At 46.0% G+C, this 24,969-nt stretch overlaps 1 protein-coding gene across 5 annotated transcripts in view; it reads right to left on the reverse strand.

Annotated features, from left to right (window-relative positions):
• Nucleotides 1–18,748: 18,748 nt before the first annotated feature.
• Nucleotides 18,749–24,969, reverse strand: part of NAB1 (NGFI-A binding protein 1) — a 41,977-nt gene continuing 35,756 nt past the window's right edge. For 4 of the 5 annotated variants that reach the window (XM_021531383.3, XM_021531380.2, XM_021531382.3 and 1 more), the window contains exons 6-8: nucleotides 23,826–23,967; nucleotides 22,487–22,636; nucleotides 18,749–21,385 (exon numbers count right to left, since the gene is read on the reverse strand). In XM_021531383.3, the coding sequence (XP_021387058.1) occupies nucleotides 21,294–21,385; nucleotides 22,487–22,636; nucleotides 23,826–23,967 (384 nt within the window). In that variant the 3' untranslated portion in view covers nucleotides 18,749–21,293. The remainder of the gene's footprint in view (nucleotides 21,386–22,486; nucleotides 22,637–23,825; nucleotides 23,968–24,969) is intronic. The other variant, XM_021531384.2, reaches the window with a different exon arrangement.

Consider the following 24,969-nt stretch of genomic DNA (forward strand, 5'->3'; position numbering starts at 1 on the left):
TCACAGCCTTTTCCCACCTCCACCAGCTTGTTACCCTCTCCTCACTTTGCAGATGGCAGCATAGTGGTGCCAAACCTCAAAGTGCACATTGGCAGGAGCCAGCCTGCCACTGGCAGCACCTTAATGAAGACATGGGGGATGATCTGTCCTGGACACCTCGAGGCAGTGCAATTCGGCTGCTGTCACAGGAGAAGGCAGTAATGACACCCAAGCTACCACCAAGGCTTCACGCCTACTATCTGGCAGTTTTGTGGTCCCTCGTTATCCCAAACCCTGAGAGTTGTGCCTCAGGGATACCCATACTCTTCCCAAATGGGTATTGTCTCCTGGTGATCCATCCAGCACTCGTGGGTGGATCCACAAAAGCCATGGGGAACATTTCCACGCCTGCCATCTCTCCAGCCGTTACGTGGCTTGTGGAGGATGCTGTCATGGCCGGGTGTGGACAGTCAGAGGTGCTCATTCCCACCTGGAGGCTGTTGGCCAGGTCGTGCCAGCCTGCGCCCGAGCTGTCCCTCCCCTCTCACAGCCAGCACTCGACCTTGCGAATGTACCTTCCTCAAGCCTTGCCGCTGCAGCCACCAGCATTGTTCCCATTCCACAGCCTCCCTGCGCACAGCAGGCAGGCAGCATTCCTTCCTGAGTGCTTTGCAGGCAAGTAGCAGATGGTGCCTGTCACTAAAAGCAAATAAATGCTTCGGTGCCCTGATTTATCTGCGCAAACACCACCTGAATTATCAAGGACAGGAGGCCCCGTTGGAAACGCCCTTCCTAGTGGATTTGCACTCGTTGATAACCAGCTCTAAGCACACGGAATTCACACTTCACAGGGTGTATCTCACAAATGGCTTATTTAGGTTTACACAGATGCATTTGAAACACAATTTAAAAAAAAAAGAAAAAAGAGAGAAGCCAGATGGGCTTCATGGGGTTGTCACAAGGATAATTCAAAGACATGCCTAAAATGCTACATATTAAAAAAAAAAAAAAAAAGAAACTTGAAGCCTACACCTGAGCTTCCTGAAGTCAGTGGCAAAACTCCTGTCACCTCCCTGCAAGAGAGCTGCAGGCATGCAATTAGAGATGGGAAACCCAGGGCCAAATTGCTTCCCTTTGCTCCCTGGGTATAAACCAATTAACTCCCTTCTGCACAGCAGATGAGTAACAGAAAGCCAAATCTTCAAAGCTTCCCCGTGGCTGATGTTTGAGCTCACCCTTTTATATTCCCCATCCATCCTCCTAATGGGTCTCAGCACTGCCATCATGCCTGGCACCAGGGGAGAGGGGGAACCTGTGGCCATCCATCTCCTCCTGCAAAATGGAACCTAGCTGTAAAGGAGCTCTGGAGAGCTAGAGGTCTGTTGAAACCAAGTGGAGCTGGGCCTCCCTGCACCGTGCACAGCTGGTCTCAGCTCTCCCTGGGACTGCTGTATCTTTCAGCAATGCCTCCTGGAGAGCACTGCAGGGCATGGCAAAGGGAATGCTCTGCTGGCCTGGAGGGGGCTGTTTATTCATTTAAGCAGCTTGGACTAGGGAAGCATGAATCTCAATCTGGTAATTTTTCACAGGAATAACATCAGCATCAGGAGGGTGACCAACCCTTACTGCAAAATGTAGCTGTGCTCCTCTCCTGGACACCCCAAAAAGTACCAAAAATAGCCTAAGTACCAAAAAAGTCCTGAGCACAGCAAGGATTGTCAGCAAGGGCTAACACCCCCTGGGTGTTATTTTCTGGAACACCTAAAACAACGTAGCACTTCAGTACTGAGCAACCCTTTTCCCCTTTTTTCCCCTGGTTGTTTTTGTTCATTTTCTTTGATTTTGTTTTTGTTTGTTTTCAAGAGAACTGGGGGAGGAGGAAGAGAAAGGGGTAGAAAAAACATTGTGTGATTTGATTTGAATTGCACTGCACTTTCCCTGTGCTTTTTTTGTGCTCGATGGGAATGATGCATGCAAGTCTGGGAAAACAGCACATTTCACCAGCCTGAAAAATATTGCCTTGGGCCAAACCCAAATTTTCACCAGTTTCACTGGAAGCTGAATAACATTTTTTGAATAGCCAGAGTGGCAACCTGTGATACCCACAGATCCACAAATATAGATATTATATGGTAACTGAAGCCTCAACAGTCTCAAATATTTGTAGGGTGTTGATGGCCATCAGCAGTACTGAGCATCATGCTCAGAAATCAGCACTCAGCCCTTGCCAGCCCTTCCAAGTGGGAAGTCGCAAGGCAAGCAAGTCACTAGAGGGAGAATTTTTGTCTTCCAGGTCCATAAAGGATATGCAACATATAAGCAGAATCAAAATGAATCACAAAACCACATGGAAACTGCCTGATTTCCCCTATTATTCCTAACACATCAGCTCTAAATTATACACTCCAGAAGAGCTGCAGTTAAAATATTGTTGTTTATTCAGTTATTTCCATAGGTGTCTTATTTATTTAGGATCAAGACAAATACTACTTGCATGCCTACTCTGCTGGCATTAATCATCTCCTGCATCCTGGGATGCAGGAGGAACATGACAGCCATGTGTGTAGGCAGGCACAGAGGTGGGTGTTTGCCTGTTGGAGCAGAGGTTTGGAGCAAGCCAGGGTGAACGTTCAAATTTGGAGCCTACCTAGGGTCTTGCACAACACTCCACGTTTATTTGTCAATTTTTTGGTTTAAATCTATTTTCTTCTCAAATTTTATCTGTGATCAAGGGGCATATTGGTGGGGTTTGCTGCTTTGGGTAAAGATGGGGTATTTGCTTCCCTTTGGTGGAGGCTCACACCTCTGCGGTCTTTGAACACAGATTTTCAGCCTTGCCTCTCTGCTGCATCCTGGCACTCAGCCGCTCTCCGCACAGCCCTCCCTCTCCATTCAGAGCTGCTGAAAGCACCTTGGCTGTGTGTGAATGGGGGAACATTTGTTCCCGCTCGCTCCGGCGCAGGGAGGGAGCCGTGTGTCAAGAAGCGGCGCTGGTACAGCGCGCAGGAGCCTCGCCAGTGGAGCCTCTCCCAGCGGGGATGCCAAGGCTGGCTCCATCGCAGCAGGACCCGCTCAGAGGAGCGAAGCCGCCCTGGCTGGGGAGCCCCGGGCCCCGAGAGCCACGGCATCGCTCTGTGCAGGGGAGGCAGCCCGCAGACACCCGACACAGGGATGGGGGTTGTGGCTGTCCCCCCACCATCAGCCCTCTGCACCTCCCCGGCTGCTGAGTCTGTAACCAACCTATAACCTTTTCCAAACATTTATTTAGCTTAGGAAAATGGTCAATTTCACTTGGAATGTTAATTAAAAATCAATTAATCCTGTATCTAAACAAATGAAGGCAAAAGAAAGACCAACTCTAGTAAACCTGATTAGAGCAAGCCTGATCAAACACTCCCAAGTTAAACACTCAATCCTTCTGTGCACAGCAACACTGAGAGCCAGTCCTTTAGGTTAAACCCCATTGGCAATGTACACCGTTTGGGATATTAACAATATATTTAATACTGAATGTCCCCTTTTATTTACTTTAGAATTACAGAACAATTCAGTTGAAAAAGATTTGAAGTCATAGAGTCCAATCATAAACCTAACACTCCCATACCCACCATGAAACCATGCCCCTAAGTGCCACATACCTTTTTATTCCCCACCTCTCACGGCACATGTCACAGTTGAGATGGCTATGATATACAGAGTAGCACCACTTCAGAAGGCTGCAAATGCTGACCCTTCTTGTCCTTCAGCCCAGCCTTTTATCCCCTCATGTTGATGCAGTTCACCTGTGTGCCCTCTGTGCCCTTTGGTGGTTGCTCAGTGCCCCTGGGCACTCCCTGGCTCATTGCTGTCAGTGCTGCTCACCTGCTGCTCACAGCTGAGCCCACTGGGGATGAGGCTGGGCTGCAGCCCCATCCCAATCCCACACACCGAGTGCCACAGCCCAGCCCCATCCCAATCCCAATCCCACACACCGAGTGCCACAGCCCGGCCCCATCCCAATCCCAATCCCACACACCGAGTGCCACAGCCCAGCCCCATCCCAATCCCAATCCCACACACCGAGTGCCACAGCACAGCCCAATCCCAATCCCACACACCGAGTGCCACAGCCCGGCCCCATCCCAATCCCCACACACCGTGTGCCTACACCCACCTATTTACAAAAGCAAGGAAACCTATAACATCTCCTGTTGATGTGATTCATGACCCAGCTGTGCCCACAATGAATTAAGAGATTTTTCTAGTTTGGACAGGAAAAGAAATCCCTTTTTTGGGAGCCCTCTGCCATGAACAGAGCCTGAGTTGGCATTACAGGAGTGCTGCTGTCCTGCTGACCTAAAGATCAGCACAGACAAATTTCATGCAAACAGCAAAGCAAAAGCCAGTGTCACCCACCTTTACCTTCTGCTACCAACTTCCAGTGACCACACTGGAAGGCTTTTTAATCTCACCAAAGCCTGAGGCACTGTGGTAACATCCATCCTCTTACATCCTCCCTTCTCCATCCTTTCCAAGGGTAGTCCTCAGCACAGCAAAAAAAATAAAACAGGTAAAAATGTAGTATCTGCTTAAATATGCTTTCTTCCTCCTATTTAGAAGACGAATTTTACTAAAGGCCCTGAGGGGAGAGCCCGAGAGGGACAGGTTGCATCCCATCCTGCCCAGAGGAAATATAACAGCACAGTCCCTGGGAAACAGGGGTAAGCTGCTGCCTCTCTCTCAGCTACACCAGGACCACTTCAACTTCAGCTAGGGAGATAAATTAAAAAAAAAAAAAAAAAAAAAAAAAAAAAAAGACAAAACAAACCAAAAAGTAAAAAGTCACTGTATTTTGGTTCCTTTCACCAAGGACCAAGAGGGTGGTGTGAGAATGGCAAATGGCAATTCAAGGTGATCTGCAGAGGAAAAAGGACCTCATGCCTTTTCTTCCTTCTTTAAAATACATTAAAAAGTAACTTTAGAGGATAATTCTTCTGTCTTCTCTTAAACAATGGAAAGAAAAATACAATCTTGGCATTTTTGCCCTCAACTACAAAGACTGTGAATTTATTTTGGGAGAAAGCAAAATGGCATCTCAGAACCTAACACATTCAAGACACTGAGCACTCCAAAAATAAAGCTGAGCATCACAAGGCAGACAGCCCTGTCAGCAGGCTCTGAGCGGGGATCGCCTGCCCCTGTCAGAGCAGATTTCATGAAGCTTGATAGCAAAGGCATCTGGTGAGGGCTCTGCTGTCTAATCCTCAAAGCACACCTGATATTGCAGGAAGAAATCTTGGATGTACTCAGTAGTCACGCTGTCAGACTGGGGCTCCGTTTAGCACCAGGAGCTGTTTCTAAAGAGCTTGAGAAAAAGTGACAGAGTGAGGAAAGAGGGAAGAAAAAAGGGAATAATATACAGGATGACACTTCCATAGATGTAATGGCTAACAAATTGCTTATTTTCTACCCCTAGAAACATTCCTGTTGAAAAATACTGTATTAGTTTTCTCCTGGTACTGCAGGCTCTGTAGGACACCTTGATTTTATACAAAGCACAAGGCAATAATGAAAATTGGTGGGGCTGTGTTCCAGCAATGGGAGTGGATTTAGTACTCAAAGTCATTATAATGGCATATAAGGCTTTAAAATATGCATTGGGTTTTCCTGAGTAAACCAGCATTTACATGATGAGAACAGGAGGAAATCCTCTAGACACCACCGAGGAATTTGTTCATTCGTCATTACTGAGTTTTGATAAATGCTCCTTAATGTGTTTCCTAGGCTCCTGGAAGTTGCCATTGTTTTACAGGGACTGGGCGTGCCCCAGCCCCAGGGGAGATGTATTACAGCAGGCAGCCCCAGCAAAGAGCTGTCACTCCTGTGGGTAACAGTCAGAGCATCCTGCTTCCTCCTCTTCCTCACGGCCCAGTCATCAGCACATCCCTACACGTGCCAGAAATACAGAGGCAAGGCTTGTTTCCACTGCTCCCCAGTATGAGGCTGAACCACGAGCACCCTGACTCTCACATTTTACTCCCTTTGTACTACTGAAGAAAAGGAGAGCATTTTGGGGATGCAGAGCCTGGCTCTGCCACAGCAGCTGGCTCACCAACCAAGCAGTTCTTACTGCAGGGACCCCCTGCGTTTTCTCTGTTGAAGTAATTTGTGTAGGAATGATGACACTGTCATTAAGGGTAGATGTTAATAGCTATATCTACACAAAGAGTGTAATTTCAGCTGCTCTGTTCAGGCTGTAGCCCACAAACATCAATAAGCAGGGTGAATAAATCCACACATGTCCCTGTGGGATCACTCCCCTGACTTGCTTTTCATCCTAAACCCTGGTGAACTAAAAGCTACAGTCACCTCCACTGCAACCTGGTATTTAGGCTTATGGAAGAACAATAAATCTTTACATTCAGAGAAACGGCTCAGGGTGTTATCCAGCATTCCCTGACCTCAGGCACAGCCTCTGCTCCCACCCCCTTTGTGACCAGGAGCCCAGGGTTCCCCAGCCAGCCATGCCAAACCTGCCAGGCACTGCAAGGATACCTGGGGCTGTCAGTGTTCCTGCTCTGCTTTTCGCCTGAGCTTCTCTCTTTGGGAGCTCTGTAACACCCATTAATTACTACTCTGAGCACTGCGATGGATTGGGATGGGTTTGGGCTTTGGAGGGAGCGTGGGGCACAGCAGTTCAGTGGGATCCAGCTTTCTCCATGCCTGCATCTCTTCCTCTTGCTCAGGCAGAAAACAACAGCTGTGACAAGAGGGGGAGCAGCATCGCCCACTCCCTACTCCCACTCACGCCGGGAAGAAAACAGCCTGCTCTCAGTTCCTCCTCACTTCTGTTGGCTTCCAGCAGTGCCGGGCTGCCAGCAAGGCAAGAAGTCGTGTCAGCAGAGCGGGTGCAACTCTAGAGATAAGGGGAGGTCACTGATTTAACATCTCATTGATTCTTTTCCAAGGACGGGAATTACAGAGTGCCTGCAGTGCTTGTAAATTGTCATTGTTGCAGGATGAAGTTCACCTGTAGTAGCCAGCTATGAGCAGAGACTTTGTCAGAGTCAATGATTACTTATTTATTTCCCTGGATTTCTACAATACTAAGGTGGCACCCATCCAAAAAGCTGTGGGCTCAGTGCCATGATTTAAAACAGGCACATCCGAAGTTATCCACCCCCAGCAGCACCCAGCAACACCCAGCCGTCAGTCTTGGCAGGGGGGTAAAAGAAGGAGGAAAAAAAAATAAGGAGAAAAGCAAGAAGCAACCCCCTTGGGCAGCCCACCCTTCTCTAGGAAAAGCAGGACCTCACTCTAATGCTCAGTTCCCTATATTCTCTCAGGACACAGGGAAATCCCTGCAGCCTGGTGCCAGCTAACAGCACTGCCACAGCCTCACCCTTGCAGTCAGGCTTGGCCAGGGCCTCCTCACATCCCTGCAGGTCACAGGGATGCAGGTGGTGGGGCCAAGAACAAGGGTCTCTAAATCCTCGTTTGTGAGCAGTTAAACCAGGATGGGAGACCGTCTGCAAGGCGAGGGAGAGCTTTTTCTCAAGCCAGGAAAGGGAACAGTGCCTCTTAATATAGCAAGGAGAGTAATATAAAAAGAGTCTTCCCTATCTCCCACCTCCCATCCCTCCTACATCCTGACTTATTTTAGTGCCTGGCTACACCCCGGCATACAGAAAACCATTAGGGTTGCCAAACGCCTGTTTCAGGAGACAATTTACATACACAAAATAATTTAATTTTTGTTTGCTGCTCCTCATGGAGCACCTGTGGCTAAGGCTGGCCAGCAACCCTGCTAGCAACTCCTGAAGTTCAGCAAACTTCACCTGCTGGCTGGGAGCAGACTGGGCCTCCTGGCCCCAAACCCCAGGAAGTTTCTCTGGTCCTGGCCATGCCTCCTGGTGTGCTGGTAGCCAGGCTGCAGGGACATGGGGAAGGGTTGTATTGGGTCCCTGCCCTCCCTGACACCTGCCAGGGGACAAGGGGAGATATTGGAATAGATCATGGCCACACGACCCCACGGCTGGCAGCAACACAGAGTCTTTGATTTTTGGAGTGAGGACAGCGAGACCCCAGCTGTGGTGGGCTGAGGAAACCTCCCCTCCCACACCAGCTCTCTGTGTCCCAGGGAGAGACATCAGTCAGAGCCACAAGGTGAGGTCACAAAGTCACATACTGAGACCACAAGGCCTGTTTACATGCAGCTCTGGAAAAAGCCTGAGCAAAGAAAACCCTTCTTTTTGGAAGAAATCCTGCAGCTTCCCCACATTTCAGTGGTGGTCAGCATCCCCCTCCTAGCCCCAGCAGAGCAAAGCTCTTGACCTGTCCCCTGGTACAGAGCACATCTGCCAGAGCATCTCTGCATCCCAAGAGGCTGCGCACTGAGGACCCCAAGACAATGACAGCTGCTCCTTAATTTTTGGTCAAACTAAGTATTTTGTGTCACAAAGGCACTCGCAACACAATTCAGCTGTTGGTGAAACATGTGTACTGATGAAAGCTGCCACTTTATAAATGAAGGCTCCTCCATTAAAAAAAAAAAATCTTCTTTTATGGAGTTCCATTCTAATATTATTTTTACCTATTAAATTACATGTCAGAAGTAGTTACTCTATCATGTCATATTATGACAGGAATAATAGTTGAAATATTCTCCTTTTACTTGCCATTACAATCACAAAGAGCAGTTGTTATCGGGTGCTGTTCAAGACATCTTTTCTTTGTTCTAGATCAAAGTGACTCCTGTTTGTGCCCCAGTGAAGTCGTCAGACCATTTCATTACAACATGAACATGAGCCACTTTGATCTAGAAACAAAGGCAAGGGAGATTAATCAGTATCTAGCCAAACCACTCTTAATTAAAAAATTAAAAATAAAAATAGCTGAAGCTCTTACATCATACTATGATGTGTAGGTAATTGTAAGGCATGTAATGCACTGCCTTTACAGGGATGACACAGAAGCTGGCAAAACATCCACACACACTAACCAGATTTTCCTCAAGAATTCTAAAATTAAAAAAATAAAGTTAAAAATAAAATAATTTAAAAAATAATAATTAGTAAAAGATTTCCACAAAATTCCTATTTATAAAAAAACTGAGAATGTTTGGGTTTTCTGTAATTCAGCAGCTACAAATTATTTTCCTTTGTGACATTTTATAAGAATCCTGAAATCAAATCCTGAACTTCATCTCCCTATCATATATTGGGCTTATAAAACTTCATATTCAAATAATGTCTGCCAAAGCCTGATTTGGTTAGTGATGTATTATTATGTTTGCTGAATTCTTTCTGAACCAGGTGATCTCCAAGGACAAAAAGAAATATCAGGTTTAGTAAATCCAGAGTATTTCAAAGGCATGTTTCTGTCTTATCAAGAAGGTCCTAGATAATCTAAGATTTTTCTTCAAATTTACAATGCATTTATAAATTAAAATAGCAAAACAAATTATCAAAATACTTTAATAAAAATATTTGTGCATTAATTGTATAAGGTTTTCTAAAAGGTCAAAAGACATTCCTGAATCCTCAATTTCTAGATAAAAAGACAGTAGGTTTAGGGATGAAGTAATATTCCCCTGTTTTTCTCATCAGCTACTGGCCATCTCTTGCTGAGTAGGGGAAGGAAAAGCCCCAGCAGTTCCACTGTGCAGAAACCTTGCTGGAGGCTGCAGTGGCAGCAGGAGAGGTCTAAAGGACCAGGGGTTTGTGTTCCCCTCTGGTGGTCCTTAATAAACTCTGTCTCCTGCCCCTCCACTTTCCCTTTGATTTGCTGTCCCTCAGCCTTGATTGTAGCTTTTATTTATGCAAATCCAAAGCCACATATTTAAAGGACTGCCTCAGCACTCCAGCAGATGCAAAACACAACAGCTGGATATTAATGCAGCTTGGCATCACAACCATTTGGGGCCTTTTTTTCCCCTTAATTAATGCTCTACTATATTACAACAAGGAAGCAGTTTCTCTTCTTTTATTACCATCCTATCCCTGAGCCAAGAATTAAATAAGACTTAATTTAATTAGTTCTTATATTTTCTTCCCTTGCAAGAGTATTCAGTAACACAAGGTTCCTACCCAGCTCCCTTTCTTGCAGGCAGATAGAAATCCTGCTGATGGTGGCGGGAACACTTCAGACACCTAATTTACATGCAAGATGGATTACTGGGTTATGAAAAGTAGAGATATTTTCAACCAGTCCTGTGGTTCACCTTTTGCTTTGCCCCACATTCACAAGCTGCTCTGCTCTCTCTGCCTTTCTGCAGTGTGTAGGGACGCCACCATCTTCAGACCTCACTCCCAGCACCACCAGGCTTGTCCCACCTTTGGGTTGCTCCAAAAAAATGAAAGCTGTGAACTGTAGGTTCAAGGGTTATATCCTGGCATCCTCTTATCCTGCTGGCATTGCTTCTTTCCCTCATTCCCAGCTTTTCTCTACAGACTAGGCGAACCGGTTTTCCTCACCCTGGTGTTTCGAAGGGAGGAAATGCCTCTGGTCCCCAGTCTTAAGCACACTCCTATTTGGAGTGGACCTCTGGTGCTCTCAGACTCCCTGGGCATTTGGATCCAGATGACATCCATCATGAGTCTGCCCACCAAACGCCTGGCTGGAGACCAGGGCTGCAGCATCCACTGCGCTCCCATCTCCACCACTACATTACCCAATTAACTGGGTTCCTGCCCCAACAGATCTACCCTCATTCCATCAAGGGGAGGCTTCTGATGGGATTTGAAGTCACAGAGTCACTGCTGTGTGTACCCAGGGTACAACCTGACCAAGAGGGACCTTGAGGGATAGGACTGCTGGAACAGAGCTCTCCAAGGGGCACAAGCTGCATCAACATGGGTTGGAGCAAGCCTGAGTCTCATCCCAAATTTCATCCTGAGTGGAAACAGGAGTGAAACAGGGCTGTGCCTCCAAGTGAGCCCCACGCTGTCCCTGGCACTCGCTCTGGGCAGTGAGCTGTAACAGCAGCTGCCAAGGATGCTGCTGAAGGGTTTGGCACCACTAACATCTGGGCACTGCTGACTGTGGCTCACCACCTTCATCCAGCCCCTGGGTGACCAGGAGCAGCAACACATGCCTGGCAGCCCAGAGAAAATCTGGCTTTAGAAATCCTGCAGGTGTTTTGACTTAGGAGTGGGCATCTCATCCTTTTGAGGAACAATAAATAACTGGCATGTTGTGATTAGTCACTCAATATCAACTGATGTTCACAGCCACAGCTTGGATGGAGCACAGAAAGCAAAACCCTTGCAAGGAGCCCTTGGGAAGGGGATGCACAGTGTCATGTCACACAGGTCATCTTTAAGGAAGGAAAAAATCTGTCCCAGGCTGATTAGCTAGGCAGTGCCTGCTCCATGAGGCACACGCTTCCAGCCAAAAATGGAGAACATCGCTTTGAAGCAACAAATGACAGCAAAACCCAGAGCTTGAGGACAAACGCAACCAAGAGAACGAGCAGGTCCCAACTCTGAGGGTTTCATTCAGTCCAGAACAAAAAACCCATGGGCTGAGTCAGGCTGCTGGGCTGAGTCACATCCATCGATTTCCCAGCACTCCTGCCAGCAGGCTTGCCCAAGCAGGGGCTACAGCCTGCCTGCCAGCTCTGCCCCCAGCACCAACCTCAGCTCTGCCTGCGGGAGACTGGGAGCGACGCTCCCAGAGAAGAGCAAGGAGAATTCTGGCCATGAGCAGTGTCAGGAGGAGACACCAAATGGCAGCAGCACTACAAGGGGAAGGGAGAGATTGATGGGAAGGTGAAGAGACAGAAGAAGCCTGGGCAGGAGTGGGTGTCTGGTCCAGGTACTGGTGACAGCACACTAGGAAGCTTTGGAGTTTGAGAAAAGCACTCTGCAAAAGCAAAAACACATTCGAGCAGCGAGGTGAAAGGTCTGGAAAAAGCGGCGAGCAAGAGAGAAGGAGTAGGAGGAAACGTGGGCGTAGAAGTAGGTGGTGCCACATAGCAAGTTTCTGATGTAGCCGGGAAAGGCATCCAGAGCTCCCAATTTCCAGGCCCACACCTTCACCAGGAGACCATCTGTGCTCTCCCAGGGGGAAGGAGCCCCTGGGTCAGGCAAGAGCGTTTTCCTCATTCTGCAAAAAATAGCAGGCGGTGCCGAGGCGCGGAACAGCGTCGCTTCCCAGGGTTCCTGTGCTGGCAGTGACGCTCCCAGCTGGGTCTGTGCCTGCAGTACCCACTCTGTGGGAGAACTGCATCTCTGCTCTGGGACCTGCCATATTCACCTGCCTCCTAAAATGGTGTTCCAGCTGATGTTTTAAAAGCATCAGATGATAGCTTGATGATGGAGTTTTTTCTCCCAGCGCACAGCCATAGGTAATCTAATTCCTCCCTTTGGAACACTTCAATGAGGATTTTAGGTTGGACTTTTTTTCTGATTAAAGATTGTCTTTCAGGAAGACAGTCATCCCCCCATATTCTGTTGAATGCAGACTAGAGCAAAGCAACCAAACAGTATAGTGGTGGGTCTCTTCTTTCTGTTTTTTTCTTTTTCCCTCCAGCCTTAATTAAAATGAAAATTCTAACAATTCTGAATAGGGATTCCTCTTCCTGGTATCATTTGTGTTTATGAGAGCAGGCAGAACACTCACCTGTTTCCCCAAGCTCTGATGCACCATGGGGAGTACTCACAGACAGTGTCACGAATGCCTTCAGTGCAGTGCTCAGCTGCAGTGAGAGCACATCCCCATCCATTACACTGGCCTCATCCCCTGCAGGGCCCCATCCAGCATGGCCTTGAACACTTCCGAGGCTGGGACACTCACAGCTTAGCTGGGCAGCCTGTGCCAGGGCCTCATGGAGAGCAATTCCTTCCTAATAACTAATCTAAACCTGCCCTCTGTCAGTTTGAAGCCATTACCCCTTGTCCTGTCACTGCATGCCCTTGCCAAGAGTCCCTCTTTAGCTCTCTTGTAGGCCCTCTTTAGGTATTGAAAGGCTGCTATAAGGCTCCTCAAAGCTTCCTCTCCTCCAGGCTGAACTAGCTCAACCTATCTTCATTGGAGAGGTGGTCCAGCCCTTTGTCTACATTTGTGGCTCTCTTCTGACTCATTCTATCAGGTGCAGGTCCTGAGGTCTAGGTGTCTGAGATCAGGAGACTGAAATAAGGTGCAATGGTTCTGAAAGTCAAGACATATCTCATCTACAAAAACCAAGGCACCTCAGGCAGGCACTTCAGTTGCACCTCACAGCACTGGGAGCAGGGTCAGCAGCAGGTGCCACATCCAGCCCCTTCCCCAGCATGGCTGCAGAACTGCCCAGAACCCCTAACAATGCACACATCAAAGTGCTTTGCAAATACCACAGCCCACGAGGAGCAAAACATGTCCCATTAATTTAACAAAGAGGGTGTAGAGCAGGGGGAGTGATGGCTGTGCCAGCCTCACTGCCAGACAGGGGCAGGACACAAGGAAACAAGTCAGTGTCAGTCCCTCAGTGTCCCCTGCCAGCAGCACACACCTCCTGGGTGCACAGGGCTGCCAGAAGCTCCAGCACAGCAAGCAGCAAACCAAATCAGCCTCTTGCCATCCCATGGGAATGCAAACTTTTGACACCATTGAGAGCGCCCGGCAATGTGAGCCGTGAATTTGCATGTCTCTGCTCTCTCCCTATGAAATGCAGGGGCCAGTTTTGCTGTGCTACCTGTAATAAACATTTAATGCCACGCATTCAGGATCCCTTGTTTGCCCTGTAGAAAGTTTCTCTTCATGCATCAGACTCAGAGAACAAAGCCTGGACTGTTTAGCCGCAGGATTTAACCACCTGTTGTAATACCTTGTTGATCTAATCTTTTGTTTAATTAAAAAGGTTTTCAGTTGGGTTTGCAGGATCTTTTCCTCCCTGCACCCAATGCCAGCTTGCCACCTGCTTCACTGGATCTGTCTCAGCTGTGGAGTTCACATCAATCCTCTTCATTGCTTCCAAAGGCATGGAAATTGATAGAAAACAAACAAATCCACCTCAGCAAGTGTCCAGCCTAAGACCCAGCACTGTCTGGCCACTGCTGGGCACAGCAAAGGGTGAAATGAAACAGCTGCCACGAGTGGAGAGCCAACAAAGCAAAATGCAGAATGTCTGCTGCTCTCCAGCCAGCTCATCTCTATTTGAGAGAAGAAACCTTTGGGCACCTTTCTCTTGGTGGCCAAAGCAATTCCCACCAACACCCAGGGGATTGCTTTGGCCACCAAGAGAAAGATGTTTACGTGAGGTTGAGATGTAAACTTGGTTTCAAGTGCTGACATGAATTCTTCTCTATCTCATAATTAAAACCTACACAGCTACATCAGGAATCTCCTGCAGTGGATGCATACTTTAAGATGGCCACTTTGAATATCATTTTGACTTTTTTCCTCCACAGATTTAAATAAAACCCAGACTCCACCAGCCAGCAGAATTGGTTTTAGCCTGTTGAGTAGGTCACTTCAGAAGAGGAAAATCAGAAAATCAAAAACCAAAACTTCAGACAATGCCCCCACCCTCCCACTGCAGCCATGCACCAGTACTGCCTTCCCCAGCCAGTCACAGCAGCTCCTTGAGTAAGATACACTCCATGCTCAATTCCTTGTTCCTATCAAGCTTCTAAAGCTTTTCTTATCCTTCTGAGGAGCACAGTGACAAGCCCTTCAAAACTGGCCACATGCCTAACACACCAAAATAATTTGAAAGCTCAGTTCACACTGTTTCTGGCACTTCACTTCTGCCAGTGCTACCAATACAGCAGGGAATCCAGCATGGCCCCAACCATCCCTATGGAGCCGCCTTCAGCTAACACAGCCACCACCACCTGTGAGAATGAAAGGGCAAAACATTATCCAAGAAGAGAGCAAGCAAGGCTTTGGGAATATCAAGTGGCTGCGTTTTTTGCTTTTCCTCTGCTTTGGCAAAGAGGCACATTAAAAGCCAAGACACCTTCGGTGCCATCACCACCCATAGCATCCAACACTCTCCTCTGCTGCCCTGGAGGCGGCTGCTACTGGGAAGCAGTGGGTCCAGCCAGTGGGAAAAGAGGACACACGGAGATGGCTGCTCCAAGCCTGGCATGCCGTGCTGCCGAGACCTGTCAGGATGTGTCACAACACGCAGCGTGTCGTGCCTCACCGCTCTGTCGAGCAACAAGCCGGGAAAAAAGGGAACAAAAAAAAAGGATTCGGATCTAATACATGAGTGGGCCGGTATGTGCAAGAGAGATGAATATGAAGTAAAACATGCTGGATGCTGCAGTAATAACCGGGCGCACACGGAGAGGCTGGAAGTGAGCCAGGGAGGGGAGATACGAGAGGGATGCTCTGAGCTCAGTCTGTGCGTGGCAGAGAAGCTGCAGCTCCTGAATGAGTGCAAGGCAGATCCTGAGGCTGCCACGTGGGCGTCAGGCTGACACTGCTCCACCAAAACCAGTGGGAGACCATGTCAACCCCGGGCTGGGGCCATGCCCCCTGCCAGGCTCAGCAGTTGGTTCACCAGACACCCAGAGTGTGGGGGGAAAAGCCAGATACTGTCCTTTAAAAATAAGCAGTACTTATACATGTGTCAAGTCCAGCGAACTGTGGTGCCAAGCAGAGATGGGTGACCTCAACAGGTCCCTGCGAAACACAAGAATGTGTCCCCCAGTATTTCTGTATTAAGGGTGGGTCCAGCACACGCTTCTTTATACGGCCATGCTGAACCTAAGGGCCCCTCTGGTAGCAGCTTTGTGTGCATGCAGATCACATTTTGGTGACCAGTGGGAGGAGAATGGAGGTCGCAGGCAGGCACCCGCTGCCAAGCAGCATCCCTGCCTCCATTCCCTGCCCGCCGGAGGCAGCAGGAGGAAGGGCTGCCTTCCCCAGGTCCCGTGGGCGTTCACATGGCCCCTTCGCAGCAGCCAAACACACATTTATGAAGAGCAGACTTCTAACGGCATAGGGATGAGTCATTACAGGGTTTCAAAATGCGTAAATATGGTCACATCCTAATTCAGTGTCACAACGAGCTACCCTGCATCTGCGGGTTACTCGGCTCCACAGAAACCTCGGAAATTCCTGCCCAACCTTATGATGCAAAAATTCATCTATATTCGTGTCACTGCATGCAGAGAGTTAATGTGGTTTTTAGATTTCTTTTTTAATTTTGGCACTGGATTTCAATGGAGGCTTATCTGCAGTGTTACAACCCAGTACTGCTATGTTTTGCATCACAAATTTACAACCGAGTAATAAGTAAACACAAGATTTTTTGGCTTGGATTTTCCAAGGTGATTAAATAATTTTCTAAGTAGCTTTGAGAAGGAAGCTGTCTGAAATCCCCAAGGTAATAGGAAATTGACTGCATCCCCATATGCTCCATAGACATAGGAGGAATTCAAATTTACTGAGAAGTAATATAAAATATTTAAGAAAGCAAATAGAATTGAATAAAATCTCTTGCAATGTAAATTAAACCTGCCCAAACCAGCAGTGATTACCTTTGCTGCCATGGCTCCTCCAGAGACTCTGTATGTGCCCCAGGCTCCACATGGCCAGCACCCATCACAGACAGTGTGCACCTCAAACATAATTTGATGACCTCCAGAAACTTTTTTAAATCATCAAAAGCAGTGTTTGTTGCATACTTACCCAAAGAACAGGAAGACAGGAGCATCAGGAACCGGGCTGAGTGGTGGTTTTGGAGTCAGCAGGTGTCTAGAGCACCATCTGATGACCCAAAGATTTGGCAGTAGCCTACATAAGGGCTTTCCCACAGTGGGAACCACCTCCAGCATCCCTGCCAGCTCACCCAGGCACGGCCAGTCAGCCGGAGCCCTGGCCCTGGGGGAGAACCATGGCCCTGCCCCAGCCCGGGGCTGCAGGTGCAGGGGATGGGCAGGGCAGCAGCCCCACCTGGGGCCTTCCTGCAGGGACAGCCTTCATCCCGCTCAGCCAGGCAGGGGGAGCCCAGAGCCACGGCGGGAAAGGCTCTGGAAAGCCATCCCTCCTGAGCAGCTCGAGGAAATTCATATTTCATGTTCTGCTCCTTCTCTGCCCACGGAGTTCTTTCTCGTGGTGGTGCGTAGGTGTATGTGAGGGATTTATCCTTTCCCCACTGAATCACTGCAGCACAACATCTTTTCAACCCTTCTGTACAGCACAGAAGAGCCTCTCAGCATTTCTCCTCATCTTCCTGCTTAAGGAGACAGCCAGCAAGCTCCAGAGCGCGACCCAGTTGCACCCCAGCTCGAGGCTGGGAGCAGCTCGAGCCCTGGCTGGGGCCATGTCTGGGGGCAGACACCCCTCCTGCCAGCTGGCACCCCAAAACCACATCCTCATGCCAGCATGAAAGTGCCTGGAATGATGCTGCTTGTTCAGCTGGAAAATAGCTCCACACTGAAGGGAAGGAGCAAAGAAGGGGGCACTGAATGTGCTGTGCTCCCCTCAGGGCCTCGGGGGCCCAGATCAAAACCCAAGAGTTACTAAATCCCAATTGCCTTAAGTAACAAGTCTTCATGCTCTAACCAGGGGCTGCCGACATGCTTCCATCAGGTCTGATACTGGTGTTGTGTATGAGTTCTCTGTATTTTGGAAGGAAAATGGGGAGGAAATGAGTTCTGCAGTTGCTACCGTGGGCAAAGTCATTGCCGTGAGTAGAGGCTCAGCACAGACGAAGGCCCTCCTGGCTGACCCTCACATCAACTTCTTATTTAAGAAAAGACACGGGAGCTTTGGCAGGTAGCCAACAATAAAATCTGAATTTTGGCTGTACCTCCTGAAGCTCCAAGTGAACATTAATGACCCTTGTGTAAGTTGTCCCATCCAAAAGTGCTTTCCAACCAAGGATGTCACAGCCTGGTAAGACACTGAAAAGCAAACCCGCAGGCTCCGGCAGCACAATGCCCTTCCAGCACCACTGGGCTCCTCCTGAGCTTTGGACAGCCACTGCTCAGCCCACGGCAAGTTAGAAAAAACAGACATCTAAAGGTTTTCCAGTTACACTTGTGTGACAGACCAGTAACGTGGCTGTTCTCCCCCATCCTTGTACCTTCAACACAAGAATGCATAGCTGCCCCCTTTCCCAGAATAGGGCAAGATTGCACTGAAGTGCAAGGTAAAATTCAGCAAACACTGAGCCCCTGGTCCAGAAGACTCATGTTTACTCTCCCCTAGACCAGGAGAAGGCAGGGGGATGGCACCTACTCTGACCTCATCTCTGCTTCAAACCACTCCTGACTTTCATGACAACTCAGCAATCTGGATATTTTGAAGGTCTGTGGAGGGGTTCTCCCCCCTGACTTCTCTTTGAAGTTTTTGCTCCTTTGTCTGCTTTTCCCTTTTTATACCCCATCTTCCCTCCAATTTCTGCACCCTAACAAGTTCCCAGCAGAGATGTGGGCTGCTGCTTAGAAAGCAAGTTGGAACAGGGTGGCTCATCCATTCTCAAAGACCACTTACACATACATGCCTGCCATCCCAACATAGCAGTTCTGTCCTGTTTGCAATCTTGTGTAAACTTAAGTAAACATGCAAAAGCAGTAAGGCAGGAGGTGGGAAGGGAACTCAGCACCTCAGTGCTGCAGACCCTGCCCAGGTTTTAGTTCCTCCCTCCTGCCTGGGTCTGCTGAGCCCTGCAGGCTGTGCACATAATGAGGCCACCCTTAAATGAGGATTCAACCACAAGAGCAGGAAAAGGCTTCTTCCACTACGAGCTGCAGTTCAAGGTACTCCCTCCTCCCCCTCCAAAAAAATTAACATCTTCTTTTAGAAAACACAATTTAAAAAACCAAAAAGGACAAACCCTGGGGAAACTAAAGAGTTCTCACGGTGAATTTTATTTTGTAAGCAACAATATAAACATGTGAATAAAACAGGCATCATTTGCAGGGCTGGCCTTTGATCCAGAGTACTCTGGATCTAGCAACCTTTCCCGAGCAGACGAGGGCAAGCCTTTACCTGCAACTCCAGAGGCTGGCCAGGATGCAGTCCACCAAGACCTTTGTCATGGAAAGACCAATGCTTGAGTATTTGCTATTACCAAGCGTATGTGCAATCTTGGAATGTACCTCCCACCTCCCCCACCCCAGGATAAAAAAAAATAAAAATCATACAGCTGCAAACCAGTAAAAAAAAATTGCTTCCAGCTTATTGAGACTGAAATGGCCTGTTGGACTATAAACTGAAATATCATTCTGGAGATAACCAACTGGTCGTGACACAAAGTACTGTATTTACAACTCAAAAATATAACTGTTATAGACTTTAATTTATAGCAAATTTAATACATTAGTGTTTACAAAATAAATTCTGGACTCAACTGGAACAGCGTGCTGCTTAGCAAGTTGTTTTTCCTTCCTCTCACTTTAACTGAAGAGACCAGCAAGCTTAAGAGCTTCTTCTGTGACCCACACATAATTTTTGATGGTGTCAGATGCTGGAGAAAACCAAATGTTTCCTGCATCTCTAAAGGTTTGCTGCTTGGTACCTTCTATTGGTCAAGCTGTACAGGTCAAACCTTAAACTGTCCTTTAACAAGTTCCATACACATCTCAGGAAAACTACTCAGGTACTAACCAGAGCACTGGTTAATGTTACAAACTGAAGAAACATCCGTGCTACTAACTCACACAACAGGAAAGAGGAAATATAACTACACATTCAATCTCTTATGCCTAAACAGCAAAGCTGTGAACTCCATTGCTTAAAGATACTTCAGTAAGTGAAACAGTACCATACAGTTCAAGAAACTTTTTTCTTTAAAAAAACAAACATTTTAATAGTATAAAAAGTTGTTTTACTGGTGTTTCTACTATAAAGCTTTGATCCACAAATCAAGTGATAAAATAAGTAGATATGTTTACAGTGATAAGAGACTGCAGTGTAGACATTTCAGCTCACATCTTGCTGAGCGTTTCAGTACAACAGAGACTGACTGATTTCTTAATACACACCTAGGACATAGAGGAAACTGCAAACATGAAGTGCACACCTGAATAGGGAAGTTTACTCTCTGACATGGTAACTCACTTTCTCCAGCTCTCCCTTTCCTGTTGTAAGCACAAACTGTGTTTGGAAATGGAGGCATATAACTGTCCTGACTCCAGAGCAGCACAGAGGAAAGATGGATGCACACAAACGCACCACGGTAAATTCCGAAGTTATATGCCAACTACTCCTCCTTAGATAGAATGACATCTTCAAAGTGAACATGTACAAAAAATAAAAAATGTCAAATAAATAAAGAATACGATGTTAATTAATCACATACATAAAGAAACATATTGGCATACTGTATGCAGTATACAGTATATTCATAGAATCATGTGGGCCGGACAGCACTTAATAAGGAGTTACGTCCTGAAGACAACTCCTTTCTCTCCTCCAAGAAACCTTATGGTTTCTGGATATCAAGTGCAACCTTTTACACCGATGCATAAATCCTGCACCATATCTCATGTCACCTGGGATGCCTTTTTTTTTTTTAAGATCCACAGAGAAGCCCAAGAAGTTTTAATAGTCTGAATGACGATTTTTGCAGCCCTGTCCATTCTACTTGGTCTCTTGAGTTTCCTACCAAATGAAATTTAGTAATTGTACAGTACATCAATTCCAAGTTTTTCCCAAGGAAATGGGAGCAAATCATATGGACTCTTCCATTCTCTAACTGGCATTTCCCACACTCCTGAGCTGTGTGTAGGTATTATGCTGTGACTGTGTTACACAAAGGCTGCTGGAACCATTGGAAGTGATGTAGAGATAGTTAAGTGTCAAGTACATCTGCTATGATACAGACTCAGGGTCTAGGTCTATCAAATGCTATATCCACATAACATTTTAAACCATGAAAATATTGTATGCATTTTTCTTTTTCTACAAATATTGTTGCAAACTTGCTGCTAATTGTGTCACGAGGTTTGCATTCCTAATTCTCCAATGATTTTTAATTCAAATGTTTAACAACCATATCTATGCTAGGTACACTGAAAGTAGACATTGAAATTTCAAGTAAAATGAACTGTAGCCACATCTACTGGACTCAATACACGTCCCGACATCTAGATTTACTTTGATAAGTTATACAAATACATAATACATTCTTAAATAATGAAGACCCACAATATTAATTTGTGAATCTTCCCACGTTATAAAACCACTTTTACAGGAATGTTTATCCACCTGTATTACTGTTTTAGTTGCAGTGTCTCTTGCTTTCCTGTTTCCACAGATTACTGTACCAGTTCTTAGGCTTTGGCTATTGAAATCTCTTATTTGAATGAGGCAACACTGGTTATTAAGGCTGTTTTTTTCTCTCTTGTGAAGTTTCATTCTTTACTATGACACTGTCTTCCAGAGCAGAATGACTATCTTGTGTCTTCAGGTTCTGTTTTTATGACCTTCCTTTCAATATTGTTAAAAGCTGAATGAGGGAAATCCTTTAATATACCAAGGCCTTCTGCATTGAGAAAAGAAAGAAAGAAGGAAAGATGTTAAAACACTGTTTGGAAACAAATGTATTTTGTTCTTAAATCAATAAAAAGGTCCAAGAACCAAGAATACCAACAGCTGAAGCAACAAATTCTGCCTCCTCCTCCTGGTCTTTAAGCCAGCTGGGTAAGAAGCACCCCAGTTACACTGCAGTGATGACAGAGAAGTGTCACAGATTCACTTCAACCCCTCTGGCAGCAGGGGCTAGTGGAGGTGCACTCTACACTTGCATTTTGAGAGGGAATGGGTAAAAACCCCCTACTAGAGATTTCACAAAGGGAATTAGCATTGGTATTGGGATAATCTGCAAAAGAGATGAGACAAGATTGCAGTGACAAAGACAAGATTCTGCCTGGTCTTCAAAACAACTACTTTTGCATCTTGTCTTTCAAATAACCTCTTTCCCACTGCATCTTTCAAATTCAGATGGGATTTTAATTATTGCTCCTAAAGTTGCAAGAGTCTCAAGGACTCCTAGCTTTATCTCAGTGCACTGAGATTAAACTGAAACCACCCACAGAGATGTCACAAAGGTTTCTTGCTCTCTTCTATCAAACTCAGAGTGGGTTTCTCCCAATGCCAGAGGTAAATGACAAGACTGGCAGTGAGCAGAGGTCAGTGAATGAGAAACCCAGGTGGAAAAGACTTACTGCATAACATGCAGTTCACAGCAGAGGAACAGTGCTAGGTCCTTATAAATCAGAATAAAGACATCCTCTTTGTAAAAAGCTTGATTCTATTATACAGAATGAAGCCATGTCATAATCATGTTGCTATGACTTGCGACGGAGTTTAAGTATTTAACAGCAGTAATTTGGGTCAATACCAAGGACACACACGTGCCAGGACTCGGTTATCTGACTGCAGCTACTGCATCCCCTAAACTTTTTTCCTAAATAATATTCAATCTGACTCCAGATTAGCAAGTAACACTCTTCTCGGAGTCTTCTCCAAAGCCTTGATGGCATGGTTACACACAATGTATGCCAGCCTGCCTTCCTGGCTGCTTCACTCAGAGACATCACAGAAAATAAGAAATGGTGGGTAATTTCTCAGGGACAGCACTAACCCGAGGACTGTGACTTTGCCTCACCACTGGGGTAAAGCCGGATCAAATCACTGCACAGAGATTTCCCCACGTGCTGCTCTCCATCAAGTGAAATGTGCTGCATCTGTCTGCTTGGCAGGTTGGACATCCTGAGGTTCAGTGGTCTTTCACCTGCAAGTTGTTCACAGTGAAACATTGACACATTAAAAGAAAATCAGTATTAAAAAACAGAGTCTTAAACACATGTTAGTTCTATCAGCAAAAATGCATCCTAGATGTCCGCTGCTCAGGGAAGTTTTCTACCAAAACAAGGCTTACGTAAATATATTGCTTTGCAGACTTCACAGGCACTGCTAGGAAGGGACACTCAGCCAGACAAAAAAAAAATATATTGTTCTAAAAAATCCTTTATTCTGCTCAAAAATCCTCTTGAGATACTAAAATTTTCCTCTCCCGCTGCACAGTCCCTCTGAGATCCTAGAAATTTCCAGTTCCCCTGCACAATGGCTAAATGGCATTAAGAAGCTTGCTGTGCCAAGGAAAGCTGGATCCACACACTTATTCTTCATGACTACTTCTGTACCTCATTGCTTCACCAATTCACACAAATGAAAATCTGTTTTTTAACACTTACTGGTATTGATTCCCTTAGTTGTCCCTCTACTGCTTCTTTTCAACCCTCTTTAAAAAAATAGCATTTAAAAAACAGACTCAAGAACTTCTGGTTGTATTTCTTGTTTGTAACATTTTGTCTCATTTCACAACAGTAAAAAAAAGTGATCTAAACAGAAGTGCTCAAGCAAAACAAACACTCCTAAAATTAATTCAAGACAAGGAATAGTAAATCAAAGAGGACCACAGAACTGTAAGCTTTTTGAAGAATAACAAGCCACTAAGAACATCATTAGAACATGCTTACTGCTAAGTAATTTACATAGCCAGCTCCTCAGGTTTTGTTCCTAGACTGCACAAACAGGTAAACAAAAAGAGGTACCAACTATATTACCTCCTTTATTTTCAATTTCTCAAAACAAGAACACAAATGAAATGCAACACTCTGCTGTTTTCAAACTGAGGATAAAGCTAGAGCAAACTCCAGCTCTCAGTAACAGCAGTGCACCCAACCTCCTGCTCTCCCTGGGGAAAGCAGTTTGCCCACATGCACAACAGGAACAGAACAGAACCTGAGTGTGCATCTGATTGCATTATTTACACAGTAAGCACTTCAGGGCAGAGAGAGATCTTGTCTTGTCCATTCAGTGCTCAGGGTTCTGTGTGAGATAAACACCACCACTGACAGAGATTGCATCACATCAAACGTCTCTGCTGGCAGCACCGACGTGCCTGGGAGCTACCATACCTTGTCCATCAGCATTATCTAATGACATGCCATTGGGGCTGTGCTCTTCCGAGTTCTGCCTGTAACACCCTGTGGAAAGACGTCTCTCTAACGCTGCCTGGTTGCAAAGAAACTCCATCTGTTTTGCCATCACCTTTTCCGACTGCAATTGAAACAAAAAAAGATTTCTCTCTATATACATACATAGAGCAAGTCAAAACACAGGGGGAAAAACAGGATCAGATGAAAAGACTAACAGCCTAGATAGTGGTTTTTGTTGACTCATATGTACAGATGTGTGTTTTACGGTTTCTTCTAAACTATGAAGCAAACAAAATATTTTTGCACCCATAGAGATTTTCATAATGTACATCTGAGTCACTCAAGAATACTTAAAATGCGAGCTGTTGTAGTTCATCTACCCAGAAATGCAACATTAAAATCTGTTCTTCAAGAACACAAAAGAACAAAAATCACTTCCTGCACTTTAGGACTGCAGGTTACGTGAAGAGAATCTCAAGAAAAGCAAAAAAGAATGTCTTAATTATCCAGTTAGCTCTGTTCAAATATATGTCTTCACAAAGTATTCCAGAAAGTATTCCAAGAGCAATGGCAACATCTGCTAAAAACTTATGCCAAGATTTCACCAGACATCTTGGAATCTTTATTTTAGGAAACAACACTACACAAGCTTAAAAATCTGCCATTCTGAAAGTGTAGGATGACAGTATGTTTGTGGGGGATAAAGGTGTGAAATGTCTGTCTAGAAGAAGAACAAGACCTATACACCTCTAGAGAGTGGAGCTAAACAATCCAGTGCAACGTGGGAGGAAATGGCGTCTGAATGTTTGTCATTGACTTTAATGCCAAGAGAATTCTAACTTTCACTATAATCTTGTTCTTTAGAGAATGTAAATAAGCATCTTGCAAAAATAAGATAAAAATCAGAAGTCAAGTAAGTTGATTTAGAAGAACTATAATGAATATAAGAACAGAAAGTACATGAACTTAACACGTACAATTGACAGGAAAAAATAATTTCTCTTTCAGGTAATGCTGTAATTGTTTCAACTGCTACAGAGGTCTATTCATTGCAGAGCATTTCACTTTTTATGGGAGGTACTGAAAGTCCTGACTTCCTATAAAAGGCTACTTGCTCAGCATA

This window comes from Lonchura striata, chromosome 8, assembly GCF_046129695.1.
Source record: "Lonchura striata isolate bLonStr1 chromosome 8, bLonStr1.mat, whole genome shotgun sequence".
NCBI classification, from domain to species: domain Eukaryota; kingdom Metazoa; phylum Chordata; class Aves; order Passeriformes; family Estrildidae; genus Lonchura; species Lonchura striata.